General features: G+C 39.1%; 1 protein-coding gene across 1 annotated transcript in view; it reads right to left on the reverse strand.

Moving 5' to 3' along the window:
- The window catches only part of LOC126260022 (uncharacterized), an 80,893-nt gene that overhangs the window by 26,099 nt on the left and 27,618 nt on the right, over positions 1–27,176 (reverse strand). Inside the window, exon 3 of the mRNA XM_049957186.1 lies at positions 10,705–10,881. Within this exon, the coding sequence (XP_049813143.1) occupies positions 10,705–10,881 (177 nt within the window). The remainder of the gene's footprint in view (positions 1–10,704; positions 10,882–27,176) is intronic.

Below are 27,176 nucleotides of genomic sequence, written 5' to 3' on the forward strand. Positions count from 1 at the left end.
TATTTTGAGAGAACTCAGTCTGTGGGAGCAAGCAAATGAAAACAATCACGTGAGTTGTTGTTTTACCTAGTGTTCCAATTATTATTCATTCACTTCTTTTGAGTGAACCCAGCATATGGGTGTAACTGAATGAAAACAGCTGATACATTTGTTGTACTTTTGCATAGGTACTGAATTATTGATTCCTTCTTTTTCAAGTGAAACCAATCTTAAGTTTTTCTGTCGGTTGAACCACATATTTGTTCCTTTAAACTGAAACCCCGCTTTAGGGTTTCAGCTGAATGAGCTATTCACTCATTCTTCTGAGTGAAATAGTCTTAGAACTTTTATTAGTTTTAACTAAAGCAGTGGCATACAACCGAGGTACACATACCCCCGGAAGGTAGCCCTACATCTGGGAGCATGCCAAAGTTAAAATATATATTACACACATTTATTTAATTATTTACTGAATGGACTAATTCTTCTTTTCATCATTTAAAACTGGTTAATGTATTGCTGTAGTTGTATCAGATGTAGTTAATTAAGCCAATGTGTCATTGGGGCTGCAATGCTGAACATTAAAGTTCCCTTAGGAGTATTGTATTTGTGTAAGCATAGGCCAGACTTGTTTGTTAGTTTTGGATTTTAAAACTATGGTGCGCCATATAATTGAGATTTTTCCTGTCAGATCATAAATCGTCAATTTCAAAATGACCATTACACGTATCTTGTGGGTTGAAATTAATGCCATTAGAAGTTACTGCAGTTACTTTTGTAAACCATCAAAGACTTAAGAAGAAAAAAGCAGAAACACTTACACCTTGTTCACAAATACAGCAGCTTTTTTTGAAAAATAAAAGCAACTTTGTTTCGCAAAACCACATCAGCTTGTTTGTTCCTACCCAAATGACCCATCAGCATCCAATTCTTCACCCTCACTAGATGATCCACAGTGCTGCTCGAGTCACTGTCACAAAGGCAGTCATCTTCAATCCCATCAAGATTCTTGGAAACTCCAGTTTTTTTTTTTTTAATAGCTTTTCATGACTAGCTCCTTTGATAGTGCCCCGCCAGTCAAACTCCAACAGCACACTTTGACACAGATGCACCTGGCATTTAAGTAGTTTTGTTCATGATGTAATTTCTATAGAATTGTCTTACATCAGCTTTGAATGGATGACGATACACGCATCCAAAGGCTACAACATCCATGTCATGCTGCCAGGAAATATCACTAGGTACAGTTTCCTTCTTTGATTTTTTTGTTTCACTTGAACACCTGTGGGCCCACTACAAGTATCAACAAAAGCATTGATTTTTGAGTGATGAAGATCTTCTAGCCACTATTCCACTCTGCTGAAATCCAGTCTAGTATTAGTTCCTTTGTTATCCACCTACTGTCACGAACTCTTGCAGAATACAAGCTGGGAAGCTTTCTCTCTTGGGAAAGGTTTTCCAACTAGAAACCATGTACAGGGCAATTTTCGCCCATCAGCTGTCATGCTCAGAATTACTGTGCACTGTTGGTTTGCATCACCGCATGTATGTATTTGCACACAATGTTCCCCTACATAATTTACTGTAACATTGTTCAGCAAATCAAAATAGACCAGTGTTTCGTCTGCATTTCCTATTTGAGAATGTTAATAAACATTTTTGCATCAAAGTTGGATCACATGAAGCTGAAAAGATATCATATAGTGGAGATGCTGAGTCGCAAATAGGCACAACAAAAAGATTTTCACGCTTAAAGCTTTTGGCCAATGGCCTTTGTCAACAATGGACACACACGCACGCACGCAAACACAACTCACACACACGACTGCAGTCTCAGGCAACTGAAACCACACTGCGAGCAGCAGCACCAGTGCATAATGGGAGTGGCGACTGGGTGGGGGAAAGGAGGAGCCTGGGGTAGGGAGGGGAGAGGGATGTGTGTTGGGGATGGCGGAGAGTGCAGTGCTGCAGGTTGGGAGGTGGGCAGTGGAGTGGTGGTGGTGGTGGGGGTGGATAATGGAAAAGGAGAGAAATAAAAAAAAAAGACTGGGTGTGGTGGTGGAATGACGGCTGTGTAGTGCTGGAATGGGAGCAGGGAAGGAGCTGGATGGGTACGTTTGTCAGTGGTATTCATGCTGACAGATAGCTTGTTGGTTGTCATGCCTACATAGAATGCAGCACAGTGGCTGCTGCTTAGCTTGTAGACCACGTGACTGGTTTCACAGGTAGCCCTGCCTCTGATGGGATAGGTGATGTCAGTGATCAGACTGGAGTAGGTGGTGGTGGGAGGATGTATGGGACAGGTCTTGCATCTAGGTCTATTACAGGGATATGTGATATGACGCAAGGGATTGGGGGCAGGGATTATGTAAGGCTGGACCAGTATATTGTGTAGGGTTGGTGGGCAGCAGAATACCACTGTAGGAGGGGGTAGGAAGGATAGTGGGCAGGGCATTTCTCATTTGAGGGCACGATCATCCTCCCAAACACCAGCTTTTCTGAACTGCGCAGGTGGGAACTTCCCTGCAATACATCCTACGTTCCCATAACCCTCTACGTTAGTCACTGTCCTCACCCATCCAGCCTCTTGCCTGGTCCCATTCCAGCACTACACAGCAGTCATTCCACCACCACACCCAGTCTCTTTTATATTTATTTATTTCTCTCCTTTTCTGTTGCCCCCCCCCACCACCACCAATCCACTGCCTGCCACCCAACCTGCAGCACCTCAATGTCCACCATCCCCACCACAAACATCCCCCCCCCTCCCCCAGCCTCCTCTCCCATCATGCACTGGTGCTGCTGCTCGCAGTGTGGTTTCAGTTGCTTGAGACTGCAGTCGTGCATGTGAGTTGCATTTTCGTGAGCCTGTGTGTGTGTGTGTGTGTGTGTGTGTGTGTGTGAGGGCGCGCGCGCACGCAAATGTTGACAAAGGCCATTGGCCAAAAGGTTTAAGTGTGAAAATCTTTTTGTTGTGCCTATCTGCAACTCAGCATCTTCGCTAGATGGTGAGTAGCAACTTTCCTTCTCATAATATTGTTACATTCCATCCTGGATTTTCCATTGTTTGAAAAGATATCAAGCTGTTAGCGCGAACTTGAGGCAGTTTTTGCACAACAGTAATTCTGTGACAAACAGATTATTTCATTGCATAAATTTCTGAAACACCCAAATGAAACTTTGAATTCCACTGGTGAAATGTTACTATGTCCTATTTTGCAGCCTTCAATCTGAATTATTTCAGCTGTCACAGCATATCCACATTTTCTGTTTTGAAATACAAAATCCAGCAAATCTTTTCCCACATCTGGCTACCTGCATTTTTGCCATTGAAATGAACTTCGACTTTTTGAATTATTTACACGTTTCTATTCACTTGCACACCTCAGTGAATATTTTCTTCATCAACATGAAACCTGCATTCAGCTCCACGCTTTCCATGTTCTTTCACATAGCTGATATCTTTATGAAATTTTGCTGTGTAACTGGCAATCAAAGAGCCAAATGATTAACTTTTCTCTCACCCTCAACTTATACTGTCTCTCAAATTAATCATGTCACCAGACCTACCCACATGCAAAACCTGTCCTGCTGATGATGAGTCATCCTCTGTTATAAGGTAGGTGAAGGGAGGGGAGGGGAGGGAGATAGACAGGCCCTGAGAACCATAAGGGCCTAAAGCACACTGTTATTGTTTTTGAGATTGTAGCATGTATGCATGCTCCTGATGTTGGTGAATCTTAACGTGAACGAACCTAGTTTATACTGTTGGTCCACGTTGTATATACGAACATTCATGAAAATCTGTCTCACCAATTTCTCTGATACTCATTTTCTCATGGGTCAAGGCACAAAGCATAATGTTGTTGGTCTGCATTGTTCAACTGTTATGGAGGATTGCCAACAAAATTAAGTGTCTGCATCACGTTAGTTGTAGCAGTACTTCGTAATTGGAGGTATACTGTCAGTTTTATCCGATATCAAGCGACGGAATGTGCTTGGTAAAAATTATAATGAGGACCATGAAGTGTTGGAATAGGTCATAACTGAGTGTCTGGTATGTTTAGTATCTGTTCTTTATGTTCTGATTCTAGTTTCTCATTAATTACAAACTTTACAACTGTCAAAACACGCTACAGTCACTAGCCTTTATATGGAAATATTGTGAATTAAGAATAATAATAAATATAATACTAAATATTAATTAATAATTTCATAACATGAAGTGGTTACTTTATTTTTTCATAGCAAACAAAGGAAGCTGACACTAGGCTTAAAAAAAAAAAAAAAAAAAAAAAAAGACGTATGAGGCAGGTGGTTTGTCTACAAACTTTTTTCACAAACAGTTCTTTTCCTCAAAAATTCATGTCTATGCTTTGGGTCCTTATGGTTCAGTGCCTCGACTCTTTTCTATTTGAACTTACTATTGAAATCTGTCCTTTTAGTAATGACTCACCGTTAGTTATGTGGGACATGAAGAAGGGTGGGAGAAAGTACTATTTAATTGAACTTTTACGTAAATTCATTAGTGTGGCTTATATTCGAGATTTATTTTTTATTATAATCTCGTGTAAAAAATTTAGGTATGGCCTATATTACCATGCAGCCTATATTCACGCAAATATGGTATGTGAAGAAGAAAACAACAGCGTCTGACTTTAGTGACTGTTTGCACTCTGTTTTCCTGAAGAGGTGTGATGGTGTCCATTAATTAAAATCCATTTGAAAGTAGTCTTCAACCAGTTATTCAACAATTTGTTTGTGTGGAAGGAAAATACTTCATGCAGAAAATTATGCTACTGGTTACATATATACAAATTACACTCATGCACACAAACCTATTTACATTTTGCAGTGTTTGGAAAATACCAGGAACAGTATTTCACAGGTATTAAAAAGTACAGGTACCATTCATTCATATTCATATATCGGTCCTTTAATTTAAAATTTTGACACCATGCTTGCACATCTCTGGACTGCTGACAGAGACGCGCTATGTCACTGACCATGGCAGTGAAGAAGTTGTGTGTTTTGTCTGCTGCCTGTTAGCGGCAGGCACTCACTACCTCCTATGTTTGCTTGCTCTTCTGGATGACCAAACGGCCATGCACTCCGTTTGGCACGACATGCGTGCAAATTGCCAGAAAAGGGGGAATGGGAAAGGGTGAGTGGTTTATTATGTAACCTCCTTCTCATACGACACGGCTCTCAACATATCTGTTGGTGTTCACAGCTCTTACAGTATCCAATAGTTGTCTACCTAGAGTTCCTGTAAAATGTAAAATGACATTTTCTGCCAACAAACTAATACATTTAGAAACATACTTTTTAGTTACCTCTCCTTGAAATAAGATATGATACTTGTCTCTAATAAAGATGGCAACCTAGCCACAGTTCATATATAACAATGAAGACTACAAAATGTGTACGTGGAACCACTCAACTCAAGAGAATGAGTGTTAACACTCATATTGCTGGCAGGGCTACAGAGTCCTTTCATTCAATCAAAAAAACTGACTGAACGAAAAAGCAATCAACTAACCAATTGTTTGTTAAAACCAGTTGGTTGTCCCATCACAACTCACAGCTTTACTTCAACCAATACCTCTCTCCTACTTTCTGAACAGGATTGAGTCCCTGCCTGACACACAGTTTCAATCTGCCACGAAGATTCAAATTGGTGTACACACTACTGCAGAGTGAAAACTGATATAGATACACACGCTTTCATAAATTTAGAAGCTGCATTTGGGGAAGGAAAGAAGATTATAGCAGCATGTCCAATCCTCAATGGTCTTTAATGAGACTGGACAAGAATAGGAAATTGGCAACTGCTTCTTCTCTGCTTGCATCCTAACATTTGCCTTAAAAATCTGTTTGGCCAACCAAGTATTTCTTTCCTGCAATGTTATCCAATTTGTTCTGCAACTGGATTATAAGACTTGAACACTTTTTCTGTTTCTGTTGGCATGTACAATTTAATAATCACTGAAACTGGAAACAAAAGTAACACAAATATGTACAAACATTCCATTTACTGTGATTCATTAATTCCAAGACGAGCTTCTGAACTCCTGGGATGATTCTCCAGCATGCACTTGACTCTCACCACCCAACAAATCATTATATCTACCATTTTCTTCCCCTCAGTGTATCAATCCTGTTCCACGACCTTCCTTACTTCCATCTCTATTTACGTTTTGCACTGTATTTCTTTTGCTCCCAACCAGTCTCTCTCAATAATATTTATCACTTCCAAATTATATTTCCCCCATCACCTTTCTTCTTTCACTCCCTCGCACCTCTTATCTCTCATTTTTTCTCCTGCTTTACGTCCCTTAGGTTTCCTACATTTATTTATCTTCCTTGACCTATTTATCAATAATATTGTAGGATTTGAATGTCTGCTTCTGTAACTGAGGAGGGTTCAATTTCCAAAACAGCCAGTGATTTTTCTTTTGTGATAGGACTGGAGCTTTTTTCCCTTTTGCAACCATATATTTACCTATTTTATTTCCTGATTCTGTTTCAGTATGGAACAGGTGCAAAAAAACGTGCAAATATCATACAGTAATACAAACCAAGATAAACAGCATTAGCTTTCATTATGCTCATGTGTGTGTGGTTTTTAAGCAGACAGAAATGTTCAGTATCTGAAATGTTACACTAGTTAAAATAACTGCTGACAACTTCATCCAGATGGCTCCAAGTGTGTGTGTGTGTGTGTGTGTGTGTGTGTGTGTGTGTGTGTGTGTGTGCAACTCATTGTGATTTAGCTAATACCACTTCCATAAACTTCTTAAAACAATGGTACACAAATATTTTAGGTTCATGAAATATCACTGTTTAATTATCTTTGCCAAATTGCGCAAAATAGAATTACAATTCACTTTCGTTAGAAATCATTAAAAAAGATGCTAATTTTAAACACTGACACTGATGCCTGCTCAACCTAATGAAAAACTGTCTAGCAGATTTGTCCAATTTTGTTCTACTTATTCAACGTTATTATGGTTGCACCTTTACCTCATCATAGTAATATTTAGAAGAATACAGTTTTACTCTGGTACTGCTGTTGTGGTGGTGGTGGTTTGATGAAGCTCTCCATGCTACTCTATACTGCACAAACCTCTTCATTTCTGAATATATACTGCACCCTACATCCATTTGAACCTGCTTATTGTATTCATGCCTACATCTTCCTCTACAGGTTACCCTCCACCGCTTCCCCTTCCATCACCAAAGTGACTGTCTCTTGATGACTCTGAACATGACGTATCAACTGAGCCCTTCTTTTAGTCACATTATGTCATAAATTTCTCTTTTCCTCAATTCAGTTCAGTACTTCCTCAACTATTATTAAATCTAACCATCTAATTATCAGCATTCTCATATAGCACTGCATTTCAATAGCTTCTATTCTCTTCTTGTCTGAACTGTTTATCGTCCATATTTCAGCTCTGTACACGGCTACACACCAAACAAATAATGTCAGGAAAGATGTTCTAATGCTATCCAGTGTTAACAAATTCCTCTTTTCCACAAACACTTTCACACTACTTTATAGCTTCTCTACTTCATCCATTACCACCAAAATCCATTGACTACTTTGAAGCCTCATTTCCTAATCCAATTCCCCAAGCATAGCATGATTTAATCCGACTATATTCTATTGATATCATTTTGCTTTTGTTGATGATCATCTAATAAGCTCCTTTCAAGGCCCTATCCATTCTGTTCAACTGCTCTCCCAAGCTCTTTCAGGGTGTATACATGGACAAGGAAAAAAAATTCCCCGATTTTTCCCAGATTTCCCGGTTGAAATACACTTTCTCCGGAGTGAAAATACACTTTTTCTGTCTTAAGTGACACTACACTTTTCCTCGGCACTGTAAAAACTTACCAATTCTTAGAATGTTTATGGTTTTCCACACAGACGTAGAATTTGCCGGCACTTTGGAAAACAAAACTCGGGGGGTGGGGGAACACTTTTTGGAAAGATCTTTGATGTGCAGCAACATGTACGCTGCATTTTTTCGTGTTACAGAGGTATAAATTCGATTTCCACCAAACACTGCATGTTACTTTCTGAAGCAATGAAATCGAGATTGCGACGGGCTTTTGAAAGCCAGTCATAGCTCATGTCACGTGATCTCTCCAGCTGATGACAGCATAGGACATGTGATTTAGTCAACCAATAGCAAGATTACTCTTAAATAGTGCGAACGCACAAAAAAGAAAAGTTAATGGTTTAAATTAATATACATAGTGCTGCTACAACAAAGACTTCAAAAATAATATTGGTCTCTAAGATTAATAAGCTGCAAGAGAAGCTAAGCTTCCACATATAATGCTGAAATTTTTGCAAATGTTACACTTTAAGATACATCACACAAATGTGCCAGTAAAATTTTTACTAACGACGTATATGTCTGATCTTCTGGGCTCGAAATTCTTCTAGATGGTCATCCTCAAAGAGTTGATTTTTAAATGAGAGTCAAACGCTCTGTGATTTAAGAAATTCATCGTACATTCTCGCACTTAGTTCATCTTGCGTAAAAGGAAATTTACTTTTAAAGTAACATTTTTCAAACCACCATTCACAATATTTTCCCGTGACCTGTTACAAATTGGTTCATTTCAGCAGTTGCCAGAGAGCGCCAAATAACAGGCGTCACTGCGCCTGCACAGCTACGATGATGCAGGAAGCCCGCATGTTCATATGTGTAAAACATAAAAAGATCTTTTATTATGTCGTAAAAGAAACAACACATCAAAAGACACTTCAAGAGCATCGGAATTTTGTGAACCATACTAAAATGCATAATTCGGCTTAAAGTGCACAATCCTATGTCCAGATTCGGATGTAAATTTTCTTGAGTACCAGTACTGCATTTCATGTTTGGTTCTTTATTATGGCATAATGCCATACAAACTAGAAGATGGAAAACGTGCACTTGAAATGCAGCGAACAGTTGAAACTAGCCAACAGTGTGAAATTAAACACTTCGTTTCAAATAAATTGACTGCCTCTGCACAAAAGATTAATAAAAGCCAAATCTCTTTAGCAAACCGACAAAAATAACTTCATTGTTATGCAAGGCGATTAATGCTCGACTGTCAGAAAGGTGGAAATAAAGCCTGAAAGTAACAACATATTTTAGCCTTCTGTGATTATGCGAACGTATTTTAATTCATTTGGTAGCTCCCGGCCACAGAAATCCGTTTTGTTTTCATTTAATGTGAGAGAAATAAACGAAGAGGAAACAGCAAAATCACTGGAGACTACCCACCTCCCCACTACAACTCAGACTGCTCTGTGCATCAGGTCCAGATCTACGATATTTCCGAACCGGAGCACCCAGCCACACATCTGTAGCCAGAAGCGGGAGAAGGTACTACTCATGCGTGACTCAACTGCGCATGCGCAAGAGCCCGCCCGCAACTGCTCAAATCAATCTAATGTAAACAGCTGTCACGTCACGCTCATCAGAGGCAATTTGTTGTCAGGAAGCACTGCATATTCTTCCTAAAGCCTTCGACACATTTTGGTTGGTAGACGCTTGTATGAGCACCTTGTTTTATTGTTGTATATGGCGCATTTCCTTTGTGACGTAAGTTTTATTTTCATTTTTTTTTTCTCTCGTTCATGTTTTGTTGCTGCAGTATTATTCTGCAGAAGTGGGATACAGTAATATCCTTTGTTAGAGTATTGGTTCTTACCAGTCAAAATCACAAAAATTTAACTGGTAACTAAAACAATGAAAATTCCCGAGTTTTTCCCGGTTTTCTCCAGGACTAAAAAATTCCTGGGTTTTTCCCGGATCGTATACACCCTGTCTTTGCTATCTCTGACAGAATTACAATGTCACACATAAACCACACAGTTTTTATATCTCTCCCTGAATTTTCATTTCATTTCCAAATTTCTTTGTGCTTTCCTTCACAGCTTTCTCAACGTACAGACTAAATAACATCAAAGATAGGCTACAACCCGGTCTCACTTCTCCACTTCTGCTTGCTTTTCACGTACTTCAACTCGTATAATTGTAGTCTGCCAACTGTAAAAAACTTTTCACCCACTGTATTTTATACCTGCTACCTACAAAACTTCAAAGTGCGTAGTCCAGTCAACACTGTCGAAAGCTTACTTTAAATCTAAAATTATATAAATGTTGGTTTGCCTTTCTTCAAACTATCTCTTATGACATGTTGCAGTGTCAGTAATGCGTTCAGTGTTTCGAAACAATCCCCAAAGCCAAAATGATCGTTCCACAGGTTGACTTCTACAAATTTTTCCACTCTACTGCAAAAAAATGTGTGTAAGTGTTTTACAACTATGCCTTATTAAACTGCTATGGCTTTCTATCAATGTGTACAGATAAGTTTTCCATAAATACTCAGAACTTTTTAAGTCATCTGTACGAATAGGACTTCCCATACCTGGGAAAAAAAAAAAAAAAAAAAAAACCCTGGAAGAAAGGAAGTCAACACAACTGCAGGGAGACTAACAATAACATGCCTCTTCATTTAAAATGTAAAGGAACGTTTGTATAAACTCTGATACTGTGTCAGAGAAATAGATTCTGGGTCTGAAAAAGAAATACTCCCCTGAAAGTCTTATGTCACTTGGCACACAAATATGACTAGTTTTACAGATATTTAAAAAATGTTACCCATTATGTTCAAATCCTGTGTATATTGTATTGCCTATGAAGTACTTACTTCGGTATTAGCTGCCTGTAGCGATCATAGCCTATTGTATTCTTCCCATAATCAATTTGTTTCTGCCTCCTAGCTAGAATTTCAGGGTCATTTTCATACTCAACTGGCTTCTTCTCTTTACGAGGTGTTGTAGCATTGCTGCTGCGACCACTGCTACTACTGCTTGCAGATGGATCCCTGGAAATGAGGAAAGATTGATATTATTACAGTACAACATGCAACAAACTGTATCAGCTGTTAAACAGAAATCCTGGATCAATACACATGAAGGGTATAGGGGAAAAGCAATCAAAGTTTACTTTTGGTGAAATATGAGATCCTGGTAGCAATGGATTCCAAGCTTGTAGCACTACATTCATGAAGCTTCATACGAGGAAAAAACCACACATAGCCCTTAAGAAATCAGCTTTAAAAAAAGTATCTGGGGGAAAAACAAGTACTCCGAGGAGTGGAAACAGAGTCCACACGCATTTTAAATGAGAGTAATTCTGTACTATTTCAGGACAGTTTATTGTTTTAAATGTCGGTCAGCTTGGGTTTTTTTGAATTTGTTACATACCTATGCATTAATGTAGCAAACTGCATTATTGTTCAATGAAGTATTTGCCTGTGAAATGAGGAAGACCACGGGAACCAGAAGAAGATAGTAACCTCAGAGATCACTCTTATTCCTGTGAGGTACATTAACAGAAGGACAAAAAGTTACTTAAATTCTAGTTTGTTCAGGGTGTATACGTGGACGACGAAAAAAAATTCCCGGATTTCCCGGTTAAAAATACACTTTCTCCGGATGAAAATACATTTTTTCCGTGTTAAGTAACAGTATACTTTTCCTCGAAACTGTAAACTTATCAATCCTTTAAATGATTGTGCTTTTATACGCCAGCGTAGAATTTCCCGGCACTTTAGAAAACGAAACTCAGGGGGAAAAACACGTTTTGGAAAGATGTCTGATGTGCAGCAACATGTACACTGCATATTTTCATATTATGAAAGTATAAATTCGAATTCCACCAAACACCGCATGTTACTTTCCGAAGGATTGAAATCGAGATTGCAATCTGCTTTTGTGAGCCAGTTGTAGCTCATGTCAAGCGATCTCGCAAGCCGATGACAGAGGATATTCAGATCATAGGACACGTCATGTAGTCAGCCAATAGCAACATCACTCCAAAGTAGCGCGAACACACAAATATGAAAAGGTAATGGTTTAAATTAATATACCGTATTTACTCGAATCTAAGCCGCACTCGAATCTAAGCCGCACCTGAAAAATGAGACTCGAAATAAAGGGAAAAAAAATTCCCGAATCTAAGCCGCACCTGAAATTTGAGACTCGAAATTCAAGGGGGGAGAAAAGTTTTAGGCCGCACCTACAAATCGAAACAAAGTTGGTCCATTGTAATATGAGACACAATTTAGGTCGAATGAAAGACGATACAGCTACAGTAGGTTGGTTCGAGTCATAAGCTTAGCAGTTAAGCTTTACCAGGTAGCCATTGCTATGCGTCAGGCGCTCCGTCCGTATTTATACGGGTACCCTTCCTTTTTCACGTGCTTCGTCTGGTTTGAATCGATTGCTTATTTTGCTTTGATCTGATAAGTGCTGTTTTCTTTGTTATAGGTGTTTACGTCACTCTAAGCTGAAAATGCATTACTGTACTGTGTCATGCATTGTTTGTCGCATTTTGATAGTGCGTGTTTACGGCCTGTCGCCGCTCGCGGCATGACTTGGCTTTTGTGCCCGCTACCGCCGCTTAAAAAAAAAAAAAAAAAAAAAAAGAGGAATCGTCTCATTAGCGAAACAATGGCAAGAGACTGCTATTTGTTGTTACTTACACTGCTGATTTCTTTGATAATGATCAACAAGAACCAAATAATAGACCGCTGATGATAGAAGATGTTCTGAACGAGTGTTTAGCGAAAATTTTTCTCCGTTTGAAAATCTTTGCGGCCGCTTCTTTAGTACATCAAATTCTGCACAGAAATTAGTCATCTTACATTTAAAATCTAGTCAGTTGCCGTGCTTCATTTCTGACTGTATCACTATTAGGCATAAGAATAATACGAATATAAACATGACACGATACGTATATTCTTCCGCATTTGCTGTTGTCTCACTCTAGTTTCGTAGTTTATTAGGCAGACAGGATTTAAATGAGATAACAGCAAACACGAAAGAATACATGGCAAAATGTTTATATTCGTATTATTCTTATGGTGAAGAGAATACTGCATGTGATTCACATTTCATCAGGTTCCTATTAGCAACCGTCTAACCATCTCTTCTCACAGGTAGGAAAAAACTCGGAACGTAGACTTGGCCATATTGACAAACATCCGTAACAGTCTTGCCAGTCGGATTTTCGTAGTACATTGAAATTCTGCTACATTCGAAGATGAACAATACGGAATTTGTATTAACTTCGTTGGATAATGTATGAAAATGCAGTGGTCGAAACTCGGGGCGGAGAAAAAAAAATAGCTCGTCTTCTACCTTTTTTCTAAATTTATTTACTGATGCAGAGGCTTTGGCGCCAGTATTTATCTTTGTGCCCACAAAGCATACTTGTGTAGCGCTACATATATTCGACGGCAGAAGTTAGTTGTGGCGGCACCTATCAACATTTTTCAGAACTTCCGCTTGCTTTGCACTCGATTCTAAGACGCAGGCGGTTTTTTGGATTACAAAAACCGGAAAAAAAGTGCGGCTTAGATTCGAGTAAATACGGTACATATATACATAGGGTTGCTACAAGAAAAGAAAAGCTTTTACGTTTAATATTGGTCACTAAGATTAATAAGTTGCAAGAGAAGCTAAGCCTTAACACACAAAGATCATTTTTGAGCGCGTTACACTTTAAAGATACATCACAAAAATGTGCCGGTAAATTTTTTTAACAACGACATAAATGTCTGATCTTCTGGGCTCGAAAATATTCTAATTGGTCGCCCTCAAAGACTTGATTTTTCAATGAGAGTCAAATACTCTGTGACTTAAGAAATTCACCGGACATTCGCGCACACAGAGTTTATCTTGCGTAAAAGGAAATTTACTTTGAAAGTAACGCTTTCCAAACAACCATTCGCAATATTTTCCCGCGACCTGTTAGAAATGATTCGTTTCAGCAGTTGCCAGAGCGCGCCAAATAACAGGTGTCGCAGCGCTTGCGCAGCTACGATCACGCAGGAAGCCCGTACGTTCGTACGTGTAAAACATTAAAAGATCTTACATTATGTCATAAAAGAAACAAGACATTAGAAGACACTCCAAGAGCATGGGAATTTTGTGAACTATACTAAAATGCATCATTCGGCTGAAAGTGCTCATTCGTATGTTCAGATTCAGATGTATATTTTCTTGGAGTACCTGTACTGTACTGTCTAATGTTTGGTTCTTTATTAAGGCATAATGCCATACGTGCTAGAAGATGAAAACGTTAACTTGAAATGCAGCGAACAGTTGAAACTAGCCAATAGTGTGGAATTAAACACTTAGTTTCAAATAAATTGACTGCCTCAGCAGAAAATATTAGTAATAGTCAAATTTCTTTAACAAACAGACAAAAATAACTTCATTGTTCTGCAAGGCGATTAACGCTTGACTGTCAGAAAGGCGGAAACAAAATAAAATCTGAAACTAATTACATATTTTAGCCTTCCGTAATTATGTGAATGTATTTTAATTCACTTGATAGCTCCCGGCCACAGAAATCCGTTTTATTTTCATTTGAAGTGAGAGCAATAAACTAAGAGGAAACAGCAAAATCACTTAAAGTAAACACGGGTCACGTGGAGACTACAACCTCCCACTACAACTCAGACTGCTCTGTGAATCAGGTCCGGATCTAGGATATTTCCGAACCGGGGCGATATTAGATAGTGGCGCTCCCCCCTCCCTTGGGCATTTGAGGTAGGACGCCAAAAATTTAAAAATGGACTTTTCAAAAATATCTTCATTTTGTAGCACACATTTTTCTGAAGAGTCTGATACATAAAACATATATATTCGAGGGAATGTAAGGCATGTTATTTGGTCTTAAGTGTGGCAAATCGCAGTTCCACGCCTCTCCACACAGCATTATTCCATCGCACGTCTCTTGTATTTCGCTGTGTGGAATTCAAAGACGTAATGTTTTGTAATGGAATGGGTGGCATCAAACTATATTCACGCCAGTGGAAATTAAAAGTTCTGTGGTGCCTCTCCTGCTCCCAGTCGGCCGGTTTGACATCCGGCTCCTCTTTAAAAAAAATCTCGGAATTAATACTGCTTGGAATTATTAAGTCCCAGCTTCATTTCTTTCTAATCTTGCCACAGCTTTATATGGCTTACTTTCCTTTCTGGGAAAGAATCTACTACCTCATCAAAGTTCGTCAACGTTTTGCTACATGAAAAAGCGAAATGTCGTTGTCTAATACTAGGAAAGCTGTTAATACAAATTGTACCCAAGACTGATGTGATTTCTCGATCTGATTACGTGTATTTTGTCACTGCTATATAAAACGAAATAGGCCTGCCCAGTATTGCAGCAGTTGTTACACACACCAAATAATGGAGACTGTTTTGGCACAACACGACGGAATATAATTCATGAAGTACCAATATCAAATGCCTGTTAGGCCTCCTACAAGCAAAGTTTTGTGTTAGGAAATAGTTTCACATTTCATTCATACTCTCTAGCTTCTGAAGCATGAGATCGAAAAGTAGTAGTACTAAATTTTTAAATAAATTTCGAATCGTCATATTCTCCCGTAATTTCTGTGAGTCCCCGTTTCTTCTCCTTCCTCGTTCTAACAAACAATCTTATCACTAATTATCTAACTATTCATGCCAGTGTCAAAATTTATTCTCCGGTTAATTTCGACACCGGTTTAGTTATCCGGTTGGGCGTTATTACGTGTTCGTACAACGCGTTTTCCACGCTACTCCCAGAATAGAACTTTAGCGGCTCCTAGGCGGGGACTGTGTAACTGGCCTTTAGCAGTGTAGCTGTCTGGCCAAAAATTTTCTGTCAAAATTTCATTTTCTTGGATACACGGAGGAGACAATACGCAATCTTTGTTGCCTGTTATTCCTGTTAGTCGTTTTTTTCCACTCTGGTAGTCTGAATCTATTGAATTCGTTAGTAGTCATATCAACGCTGATCATTTGGAAACCCAGTCAACCACATAAACAGCGACTGGTATTCATCCGTTCGGCTTTATTCCGCTCAGCTCGTATAGACCCGTCCCCATTTGTCTGCAGGAAAGTTTATTTCTAGATGCGACTGGGATTCCCCTGGCAGAGACATCACGTACACTATGCACACATTCAAAAATCAACTTACGATTCGGTCAGAAATCGACTTATAATTTGTTCAAAAACCAACAGGGATGCGTTGAAAATCATTTGAGAAATCGATAGACCAACGTGCTGGGTGGTGCTAGGGGCTTTGTGAAACAAGGTTATTCCCCCCCGAAACTATCGCTCGGATCAGATAACCCGGTTTGCCCCCGCCCCCTAGTTCCGGGCCTGTTGCGCATAGGTGAATCTGGCAGCTTAGGCGCACCAGTAAAATTTTTCCGGATAGCATCTGCTTGCTGCTATTGCTTATACAGCTAACTGCCACACTTCTGTAGCCAGAAGCAGGAGAAGGTACTACTCATACCAGACTCAACTGCACATGCGGATAAACTCGCTCGCAACCGCTCAAACGAATCTAATGTAAAGCTGTGACGTCACGCCCATCGGAGGCAATTTGTTGTTATGAAACATTGCATAGTCTTCCTAAAGCGTTGATACATTTTGCTGTTGGCAGATGCTTGTAAGAGCACTGTGTTTGTTGTTGAATATGGTGAATTTCCTTTGCAACTTAAATTATATTTTCGTTTATTTTTCTCTCGTTCGTTTTTTATTGCTGCAGCATTATTCTGCAGTGGCGACATACAGTAATATTCTTTGGTAGAGTATTGGTTCTTACCAGTGAAAGTTACAAAAATTTGACTGAAACCTAAAACAATGAAAAATTCCCGGGTTTTTCCCGGTTTTCTCCCGGATGAAAAAAGTCCCGGGTTTTTCCCGGATCTCCCGGGTGGTATACACCCTGTTGTTACATTGCCTCCATGAGTGTTCACAGGTTAAAAAACCAGAATATGTTAACAATCAAGAAATATCTTTCTACTAATGGTTATGCTCATACTGACTGGTGAGGCACATTCTACTTAATCCATGAGAAACGACACCTGAGGCTGCTGAAAATTTAACGAACCATATCAGTTCGCTGCAAGGCTATCCTTCGCCCTACGGCCCTCATGATGTATTTAAAATTTATCTACCTGAAAAATTAAACATTATAATATTGCACCAAGAGACATTTCCGGTATTTTCTCATTTCTTAAGAATTTTATCAGAATACGTGACAATATTATGATAAAAGAGTGCTACTCACCATCACTTCTGAATTAGACAACACACACACACACACACACACACACACACACACACACACACACAATCTCTGGGTATTGTCATTATTCCTGGATTTTTTGCTTTTTGATTTTGCCTTATCAGGATATATTTCAGACAAAATTTAATATTGCTTTTGGGTAACTCACGTCAGATACTTGCTCTGCTTGCAATGAATTCAAAGTAAAAAAAGCAGTTTCTTCTTGCAAGGAAACTTAAATACACTGTGTGATCAAAAGTAGCCGGACACCCCCAAAAACAAACGTTTTTCATATTAGGTGCATTGTGCTGCCACCAACTGCTGGGTAATCCATATCAGCGACCTCAGTAGTCATTAGACAAAGTGAGAGAGCAGAATGGGGCACTCCGCAGAACTCACGGACTTCTAACATGGTCAGGTGATTGGGAGTCACTTGCGTCATACGCCTGTATGTGAGATTCCCACACTAATTCTTAGGTCCAATGTTTCCAATGTGATAGTGAAGTGAAGTGAAAACGTGAGGGGGCACGTACAGCGCAAAACTGTACAGGCGGACCTCGTCTGTTGACTGACACGAGACCGCCGACAGTTGAAGAGGGTCATAATGTGTAATATACAGACCATCAAACGGCAATTCCAAATTGCATCAGGATCCACTGCAAGTACTATGACAGTTAGGAGGGAGGTGAGAAAACTTGGATTTCATGGTCGATTGGCTGCTCATAAGCCACATGTTATGCCAGTAAATGCCGAACGATGCCTTGCTTCGTGTAAAGAGCATAAATATTGGACGATTGAACAGTGGAAAAACATTGTGTAGAGTGATGAATCATGATACACAATGCAGCGATACCATGGAAGGGTGTAAAGAGCATAAATATTGGACGATTGAACAGTGGAAAAACATTGTGTAGAGTGATGAATCATGATACACAATGCAGCGATACCATGTAAGGGTGTAAAGAGCATAAATATTGGACGATTGAACAGTGGAAAAACATTGTGTAGAGTGATGAATCATGATACACAATGCAGCGATACCATGGAAGGGTGTGGGTACGGCGAATGCCCATGAACATCATCTGCCAGAGTGCGTAGTGCCAACAGTAAAACTCAGTGACGGTGGTGTTATGGTGTGGTCGTGTTTTTCAAGCAGGGGGCTTGCACACCTTGTTGTTTTGCATGGCACTATCACAGCACAGGCTTACATTGATGTTTTAAGCACCTTCTTGTTTCCCAATGTTGAAAAGCAGTTCAGGGATGGCAATTGCATCTTTCAACACGATCAAGCACCTGTGCATAATGCACAGCCTGTGGTGGAGTGGTTACACGACAATAACATCCCTGTAATGGACTGGCCTGCACAGAGTCCTGACCTGAACCCTATAGAACACCTTTGAGATGTTTTGGAACGCCGACTTCGTGCCAGGCCTCACCGACCAACATCGATACTTCTCTTCAGTGCAGCACTCTGTGTAGAATAGGCTGCCATTCCCCAAGAAACATTCCAGCACCTGACTGAACGTATGACTGCAAGAGTGGAAGCTGTCTTCAAGGCTAAGGGTGGGCCAACACCTTATTGAATTCCAGCATTACCGATGGAGGGCGTCATGAAGTCTTAAGTCATTTTCAGCCAGGTGTCCGGATACTTTTCATCACCTAGTGTAGCAGTAGTGCAAAAGACGTTAATGAAGAAACTAAGTGGCTGTAAGCTCTTGATTTATTACATAAGAAAAAGCTTTAAGTTTTTTACCAAGGAAAACGTGAAGCCAAAATTAAATCTAGGCAAAATGATGAAAATGGGGCAATATGAATAGCTTTCATGAAAAATCTTCCGGTACCTAATATTACCTATAATGATGTATACTGCAAGTGACAACTGTCTTTTTTTACACATTTAATGTGCGTGTTTTCACTTCCAGAGAAGTATACTTTTATACCTATGATGAGACCATAGCCAAAAACGGAGCTGACGAAGTGTTGTTTGACTTCTGCTTTTATATTCTGGGCTCTTCAGTTCAACATTTGCTTCTTCTTACCCTTGCCAGAATAAAAATTGTGATTATTCACCTCATCCATGCTATGGTTCATAACTACAACAGATCTGAATCAGTCAAAGTACCTTTCCCACTGGAGGGCACAGTACATGGAATGGGACAAAGATATGGGTTTCATAAATCAGGAAGCTCACATTTAATCAACCAGCAACTGGAATGAGCAAATGAAAAGATGCTGCGTAAAACCAAGCCCCTACAATGTTATCGAATATTTCCAAGAGAGGTTCAAGTAAAGAATATAGAAAGAAATGTCCAATGAAGGTAAGACAAATATGAGAAATGGTAGTTGCCAGAACTTTTTCTAGAACCACAACAGTCACAGCACTTACAATGGCTCCCAGGAGCCCTACGTTATTGGTGGTGTTTACATTTTTCTACGACAAATAGCTATGTATAATGTAATACATTCTATAAAGTAAATAGACTGTGGTTGTTTTGTTTACAAACATGTGTGCCTTGACAAATGCTTGCCTTGACTTTTCACTGTTAATTAACAGGACCCAATAACACATGACACTGCTAGAAAATGTTAAAATGTTGACCTTGATTCTTTACCCCTTGCAACTTTCACATTTAAGGGAAATATCCAAGCCTTGTTGAAATGCAAAACCTATTCAGAAGAATAATCTGTATGATGTCCTGAAACTGTATTATTTCTAGGGATTGTATTTGATTATTCGATGTTAAATAAATATTATTACTATTATTATTATTATTATTATTATTATTATAAAATAGATGTGTCACACTCAGTTAAGAGTATGGAGCTGAAAAATTTTAGGAAATGTGTAAGGAATTCATTAATCCAAAACTGATTTTGTATCCTGGAAGTCTTCTGTAAACATAGTTTTTAATTACAGATTAATTATAGATTAGAGATTAGATTAGATTAATACTTGTTCCATAGATAATGAATACGACACTTCGTAATGATGTGGAACGCGTCAGGTTAATAAAAGATGTCTGTACAAGATATTACATTACACAAAATATTGCAGGACACTAATGTTTAAGTTGTTTCCCCCCTCCCCCCCCCCCTTAATTTATATCTAAAAATTCAGCCAATGAGTAGAAGTTGTCATCTAGAAATTCTTTTAATTTATTTTTAAATGTTGGTTGGCTATCTGTCAGGCTTTTGATGCTGTTTGGTAGGTGACCATAGACTTCTGTGGCAGCATAATTTACCCCTTTCTCTGCCAAAGTCATATTTAACCCTGCATAGTGAAGATCATCCTTTCTCCTAGTGTTATAGCTATGCACACTGCTATTACTTTTGAACTGGGTTGGATTATTAACAACAAATTTCATAAGTGAATATATATACTGTGAGAGTACTGTGAGGATCCCTAGATCCTTAAATAGATGTCTGCAGGATGACTGTGGGTGAGCACCAGCAATTATTCTGATTACACGTTTTTGAGGAATGAATACTTTTCTACTCAACGATGAATTACCCCAGAATATGATGTCATACGAAAGCGGTGAATGAAAGTAGGCATAGTAAGCTAATTTACTGAGATTCTTATCACTAAAATTTGCAATAACCCTAATAGCATACGTAGCTGAACTCAGACGTTTCAGCATACCATCAATGTGTTGCTTCCAGTTTAACCTCTCATCAATGGACACACCTAAAAATTTTGAAAATTCTACCTTAGCTACAGACTTCTGTTCAAAATCTATATTTATTACTGGAGTTGTGCCATTTACTGTATGGAACTGTATATACTGTGTTTTATCAAAATTTAAAGAGAGTCCGTTTGCTGAGAACAACTTAATAATTTTGTGAAAAACATCATTTACAATTACATCACTTAGTTCTTAGTTTTTGGATGTTATTACTATACTTGTATCATCAGCAAAAAGAACTAACTTTGCATCTTCATCAATGTGGAATGGTGGGACCCCGTACCTGATAGCCCCCCAGTTTGAGGAATCAGCTGTTGTTTTAACATTACGTGAACCACTTATTTCAACTTTCTGCATTCTTCCAGTTAAGTATGAATTAATCCATTTGTGCACTGCCCCCCCTCAAACCACAATGATTTAGCTTATCTAAAAGAAGTCCATGATTTACAAAATCAAAGGCCTTTGAGAGATCACAAAAAATGCCAATGGGTGATGTCCGGTTATTCAGAGCATTTAATATTTGATCAGTGAAAGCGTATATAGCATTTTCTGTTGAAAAGCCTTTCTGAAAACCAAACTGACATTTTGTTAGTACTTTATTTTTACAAATATGTGAGGCTACTCTTGAATACATTACTTTCTCAAAAATTTTTGATAGAGCTGTCAGAAGAGAGATTGGGCGGTAGTTGTTGACATCCGACGTATCCCCCTTTTTATGCAATGGTTTTACAATGGCATATTTCAGTCTATCAGGGAAAACACCCTGCTCCAAAGAGCTATTACATACGTGGCTGAGAATCCTACTTGTCTGTGGGGAACAAGCTTTAAGTACCTTGCTGGAAATGCCATCAATTTCGTAAGAGCTTTTACTTTTCAGTGAGTTTATTATTTTACTGATTTCAGAGGGAGAGGTTGGTGGAAATACAGTTGTTTCAAACTGCACAGGTATGGCCTCTTCTATTAGTAGCCTTGCCTCTTCTAGTGAAGATCTAGATCCTATTTTCTCCACAACATTTAAAAAATGATTATTGAAAATATTTTCAATTTCTGATTGTTTGTTAGTACACTTGTCATTCAGTTTTATGGCACTAAAGTCTTCCTGTGCTCTTGGTTGCCCTGTTTCCCTGTCAATAATATTCCAAATTGCTTTGATTTTATTATCAGAGTTACTGATCTCAGACATGATACACATGCTTCTGAACTTTTTAATAACTTTTCTTAGTACCGCAAATAGTTTTTATAATATTGAACAATTTCGGGGTCAGTACTCCCTCTTGCTGTTAGGTACAGTTCTCTTTTACGGTTGTAAGATATTCTTATTCCTTTAGTTAGCCAAGGTTTTTTATATGTTTTCTTGGAATCATGTTTAACTATTTTCTTGGGAAAACAATTTTCAAATACCCTTAAAAATGTATCGTGAAATAAGTTATATTTCAAGTTTGCATCGGGTTCCTTATACACTTCATCCCAGTCTAGCTGCTGTAGGCTTTCCCTAAAGTTTGCAATATTTATATTGTTAATTGAACGCACTGCTTTGAAATTCTGATTTGATATACTGCATGGAGCTATGTCATGTACTGTAACTAGCTGTGCACCATGATCTGAAAGACCATTCTCAACAGGATAAGCATTTATGTCCTTAAACTTATCTTGGTCTATAAAAAAGTTATCTATCAATGTCATGCTGTTCTTTGTTATCCGAGTAGGAAAATCAATGACGGAGCTCAAATTGAAAGAACTGAGTAATACTACAAGGTCATTCTTCCTATTACACTCTTTCAGGGAATCAACATTGAAACCCCACAAATGATAATTTGCTTCCCCCTGTCTGACAGATAGCACAACAAAGCATCCAAGTTTTCTAGAAATAGCTGGAAATTCCCTGAGGGGGACCTATACACTGTTACAATTATGAAAGTGCCATCATTTAGTTTTAGTTCAGTGGCACATGCTTCCATACGTTGCTCTACACAATTTTTTTTTAGTTTCTAAATTTTTTACACTGTGGAAGCTTTTGACATATATGGCAACTCCTCCTCTCATCATATTATCTCTACTTACATGTGCAGCTAATTTGTACCCATTGATGCTAACCTTTTGCATATCAGTGACAATGTGATGCTCAGACAGGCATAGTACATCTATTACATTCTCAGTTTCTATATCTTCTAAACAAAGCAGAAGCTCATCAGTTTTATTCTTCAATCCCCCAATATTTTGATGAAATATACTAACATTATTTTTCACTTTACTTTTGTGAGTATCTTGAACTTTTTTAACATCTTTAGTACTTGCCTGGCTGAGTTTCCCACTGGACACTGATCTTACACTAAAAAAGAGTTTCCACCATGAGATGTAGTTCCTCCCCCCTTTAAATATCCTGCTATCAGCCCAGCCAGTTTACCCTTCCCTTTCTTGTTGAGGTGTTGGCCATGTCTAGTATAGTCCCACCTACAGAGTGAATCAACAAGAACCACACCAATGTGTGACCCTGCACCAGATCCAAGTAGCCATTCCAACTCCAAATTAACTCTCCTGACAGAACAGCTCAAATGATGTCGGTCATGGCGCTCCAGAACCGACACAAACCCAACACTGGTATGACTTGTTGATGCAATCTTTGCCACAACTGGAAGCCAGGATGAAATACAACAATGTGTATTATAGATAGATTGATACCCACCATGTAGAGGAGACAAGTTGCAGACAGTCACAACGGAAAGATTGCTACATATTTAAGCTTTTGGCCAAAAGGCCTTCTTCTGAAATAGAAAATACACAAATTCACACAAGCACCACTCACGTTCATACGTGCACTGTGTCTGACCGCTGCATATGTCTGTGTGTGTGTTCTACTTCAGAAGGAGGCCTTTTGGCCGAAAGCTTAAATGTACAGCAGCCTTTCCGTTGGGTGACTCAATGTCTCCTCTATGTCATGAGTTGCAGTCTATCTTTTTCAAAATATTGTTAGATTAATGATATATGTATTTATTGTTTATTTTTGCATGTGCATTTATAGACATTGCTTACGCAAGCTTTATACTTGTGTAAATGTTTTGTTTTTAGGGAATAAAATCAAGTCACTTCTCTTATAATTTCTCGCACTGTCTATCTCTTCCATTTCAAGTATATCTATATGATGCCTTCTTCCTCGTATGCAAGCATAAACCCATGGGAACAACAGCACCTGTGAACACATTGCCTCACTGTTCACACAGTCTGCTATGCAACCACTTCTTTGTTTGGCAATTTGTGCTGTGTTGATTGTGATGAAATGTGACAGAAAAAGACGAAGTGGCTGTGAATAAAATAGTTTCTCAATAAAAGAGGTACTATGTGCGAGAAATATAAAGTGACAGCAATGTTTTATTTGCAAATTTCAGAAGAATATTGTAGCAAGATTTTGACTTTTTGCTTGGAAAACAGTGAGAGTATCTCTGTTTGATTGTTATGCAAGACTGCTATGCTTAATGTATTGTCTGCAGCTACAAGGCAGGCAATAATATTCTGTTATCTAATAACCAGCAACTGTCATACCCATGTCAGCTATTTATTTCACATTTTAAAACAAATGCATTTCAGTGATTATTCCTGAAGCTGCAAAATACTTAAGGAATGTTCTTAAACAGGCATTTGAAGGTTGAATGGCTTTCTCTGCATAATTTTATTTTAGACAAAAAATTGTTTTCAAAACTTCAACAAAAAATGATAATAGATTAACATCCACGGACATGACAAATTCGGGAATGGCAGAAACCACTACAAATGATGTCTTGCTATCAAATGTGAATATTTTGCTTCCTCCTCCATTTCAATTTCTAATAGTCTGTTGAGCTGTTCCACCTGTGTCATCTTTTTCAGTTGTTCTGATGGCAGACTCCTCAACTATTATGCTGTAAGTCAGCAAAGCACGAATATTTGTCCACAGTTTTTACATGCACTTTACATAAATTTGTAGGCTGTTTCTTCTGGTAGTCTCCTTCGAGCCTTATTTTATTCTTTGTAATACTTTGCAGAGACTTTTTATTCTTAGTTTCTATTAAGTCAAGCACATAGTTAGAACTCAAGCCACTGCATCTCAAATTATTGTTCAAATAATCTTTGAAAGCAGACTTCCATATTACTTTTCTTTTCTGTTATCTGTACATGTTATACACTACTGGCCATTAAAACTGCTACACCACGAAGATGACGTGCTACAGACGCGAAATTTAACCGACAGGAAGAAGATGCTGTGATATGCAAATGATTAGCTTTTCAGAGCATTCACACAAAGTTGGCGCCAGTGGCGACACCTACAATGTGCTGACATGACGAAAGTTCCCAACCGATTTCTCATACACAAACAGCAGTTGACCGGCATTGTCTGGTGAAACGTTGTTGTCATGCCTTGTGTAAAGAAGAGAAATGCGTACCATCACATTACCGACTTTGATAAAGGTTGGATTGTAGCCTATCGCGATTGCTGTTTATCGTATCGCGACACTGCTGCTCGTATTGGTCGAGATCCAATGACTGTCAGCAGAATATGGAATCGGTGGGTTAAGGAGGGTAATACAGAACGCCGTGCTGGATCCCAACGGCCTCGTATCACTAGCAGTCAAGATGACAGGCATCTAATCCGCATGGCTGTAACGGATCGTGCAACCACGTCTCAATCCCTGAGTCAACAGATGGGGGCGTTCGCAAGACAACAACCATCTGCACGAACAGTTCGATGACATTTGCAGAAGCATGGACTATCAGCTCAGAGACCATGGCTGCGGTTACCCTTGACACTGCATCCAGACAGGAGCGCCTGCGATGGTGTACTCGACGACGAACATGGGTGAACGGATGGCAAAACGTCATTTTTTCAGATGAATCCAGGTTCTGTTTACAGCATCATGATGGTCGCATCTGTGTTTGGCGATATCGCGGTAAACACACATTGGAAGCGTGTATTCGTCATCGCCATACTCGCATATCATCCGGCATGATGGTATGGGGTGCCACTGGTTATACGTCTCGGGCACCTCTTGTTCGCATTGACTGCACTTTGAACAGTGGACGTTACATTTTAGACGTGTTACGACCTGTGGCTCTACCCTTCATTCGATCCCTGTGAAACCCTACATTTCAGCAGGATAATGCACGACCACATGTTGCAGGTCCTGTACGGGCCTTTCTGGATACAGAAAATGTTCGACTGCTGCCCTGGCCAGCACATTCTCCAGATCTCTCACCAATTGAAAACGTCTGGTCAGTGGTGGCCGAGCAACTGGCTCGTCACAATACGCCAGTCACTACTCTTGGTGAACTGTGGTATCGTGTTGAAGCTGCATGGGCAGCTGTACCTATACACGCCATCCAAGCTCTGTTTGACTCACTGCCCAGGTGTATCAAGGTACTGATTTCTCAGGATCTAAGCACCCAAATTGCATGAAAATGTAATCACACGTCAGTTATAGTATAATATATTTATCCAATGAATATCCGTTTATCATCTGCATTTCTTCTTGGTGTAGCAATTTTAATGGCCAGTAGAGTAAATTAAAGCCCCCACCTCATTTTCTGTTTCCAAATTATGAATAACCTCAGGTATTACTGTAGGGATTTTGATATGGTTTTCATTAACAGATAGACTGATTCATAAGGAAGGTTTATGTATATCACCACTTATTACAAACAAATCGTGCTACCCCTGTGAAGTCAGGGCAGGTCACTAGCCACCTCTGAATTTCAATGTACTTTCTTTAAGAGCCACCAGCCATCATTGCACATAAGGCACCTTAAAATATAACAACATAGAACACAATGAAACACACATGCCCACCAGCAGCCTGTCATCTGCTAAACAATGAAACACATTCCCACCAAATACAGGAAGTAATATGCCAAAAGGCCCACCTTCCATTTACAACAATTTCTGTATGTGTACTTACAGTCCTACAATTGCTGTTTGTCTCAGTTGGGAAAGTCTCGCAACATATACGGTGGGGATTGGTCGGGTTAAAAGAGCGGAAGGGGGGGGGGGGGGGGGACTAAACTGCAAGGTCATCAGTCTCTTGTTCCCAGTAAAATAATTACACAAGGGAAAGAAGAGAAAAGAAGGAGACGTACAGTACAATAACAGGAGAAAGGAAGAACCAGAAGAATGACAGAAGGACAACCAACAATTCTATGGACAATACACAGGAAAAGAAAACCACAGAGAAAAGCAAGAAACAGGTAGAAGGGGTAAAAACAAGAGAGCAGATGACCATGGCTGGCAGACCACGAGAATAAAAAGGAAAAGCCAGCCACTCTGCGACACATTAAAATATCCCCCCTAAAAGAATTAGAGTGGAGAACACAAAGGGACAAAGGACATGAACTAAAA

This window comes from Schistocerca nitens, chromosome 5 (genome assembly GCF_023898315.1).
Source record: "Schistocerca nitens isolate TAMUIC-IGC-003100 chromosome 5, iqSchNite1.1, whole genome shotgun sequence".
NCBI lineage: Eukaryota > Metazoa > Arthropoda > Insecta > Orthoptera > Acrididae > Schistocerca > Schistocerca nitens.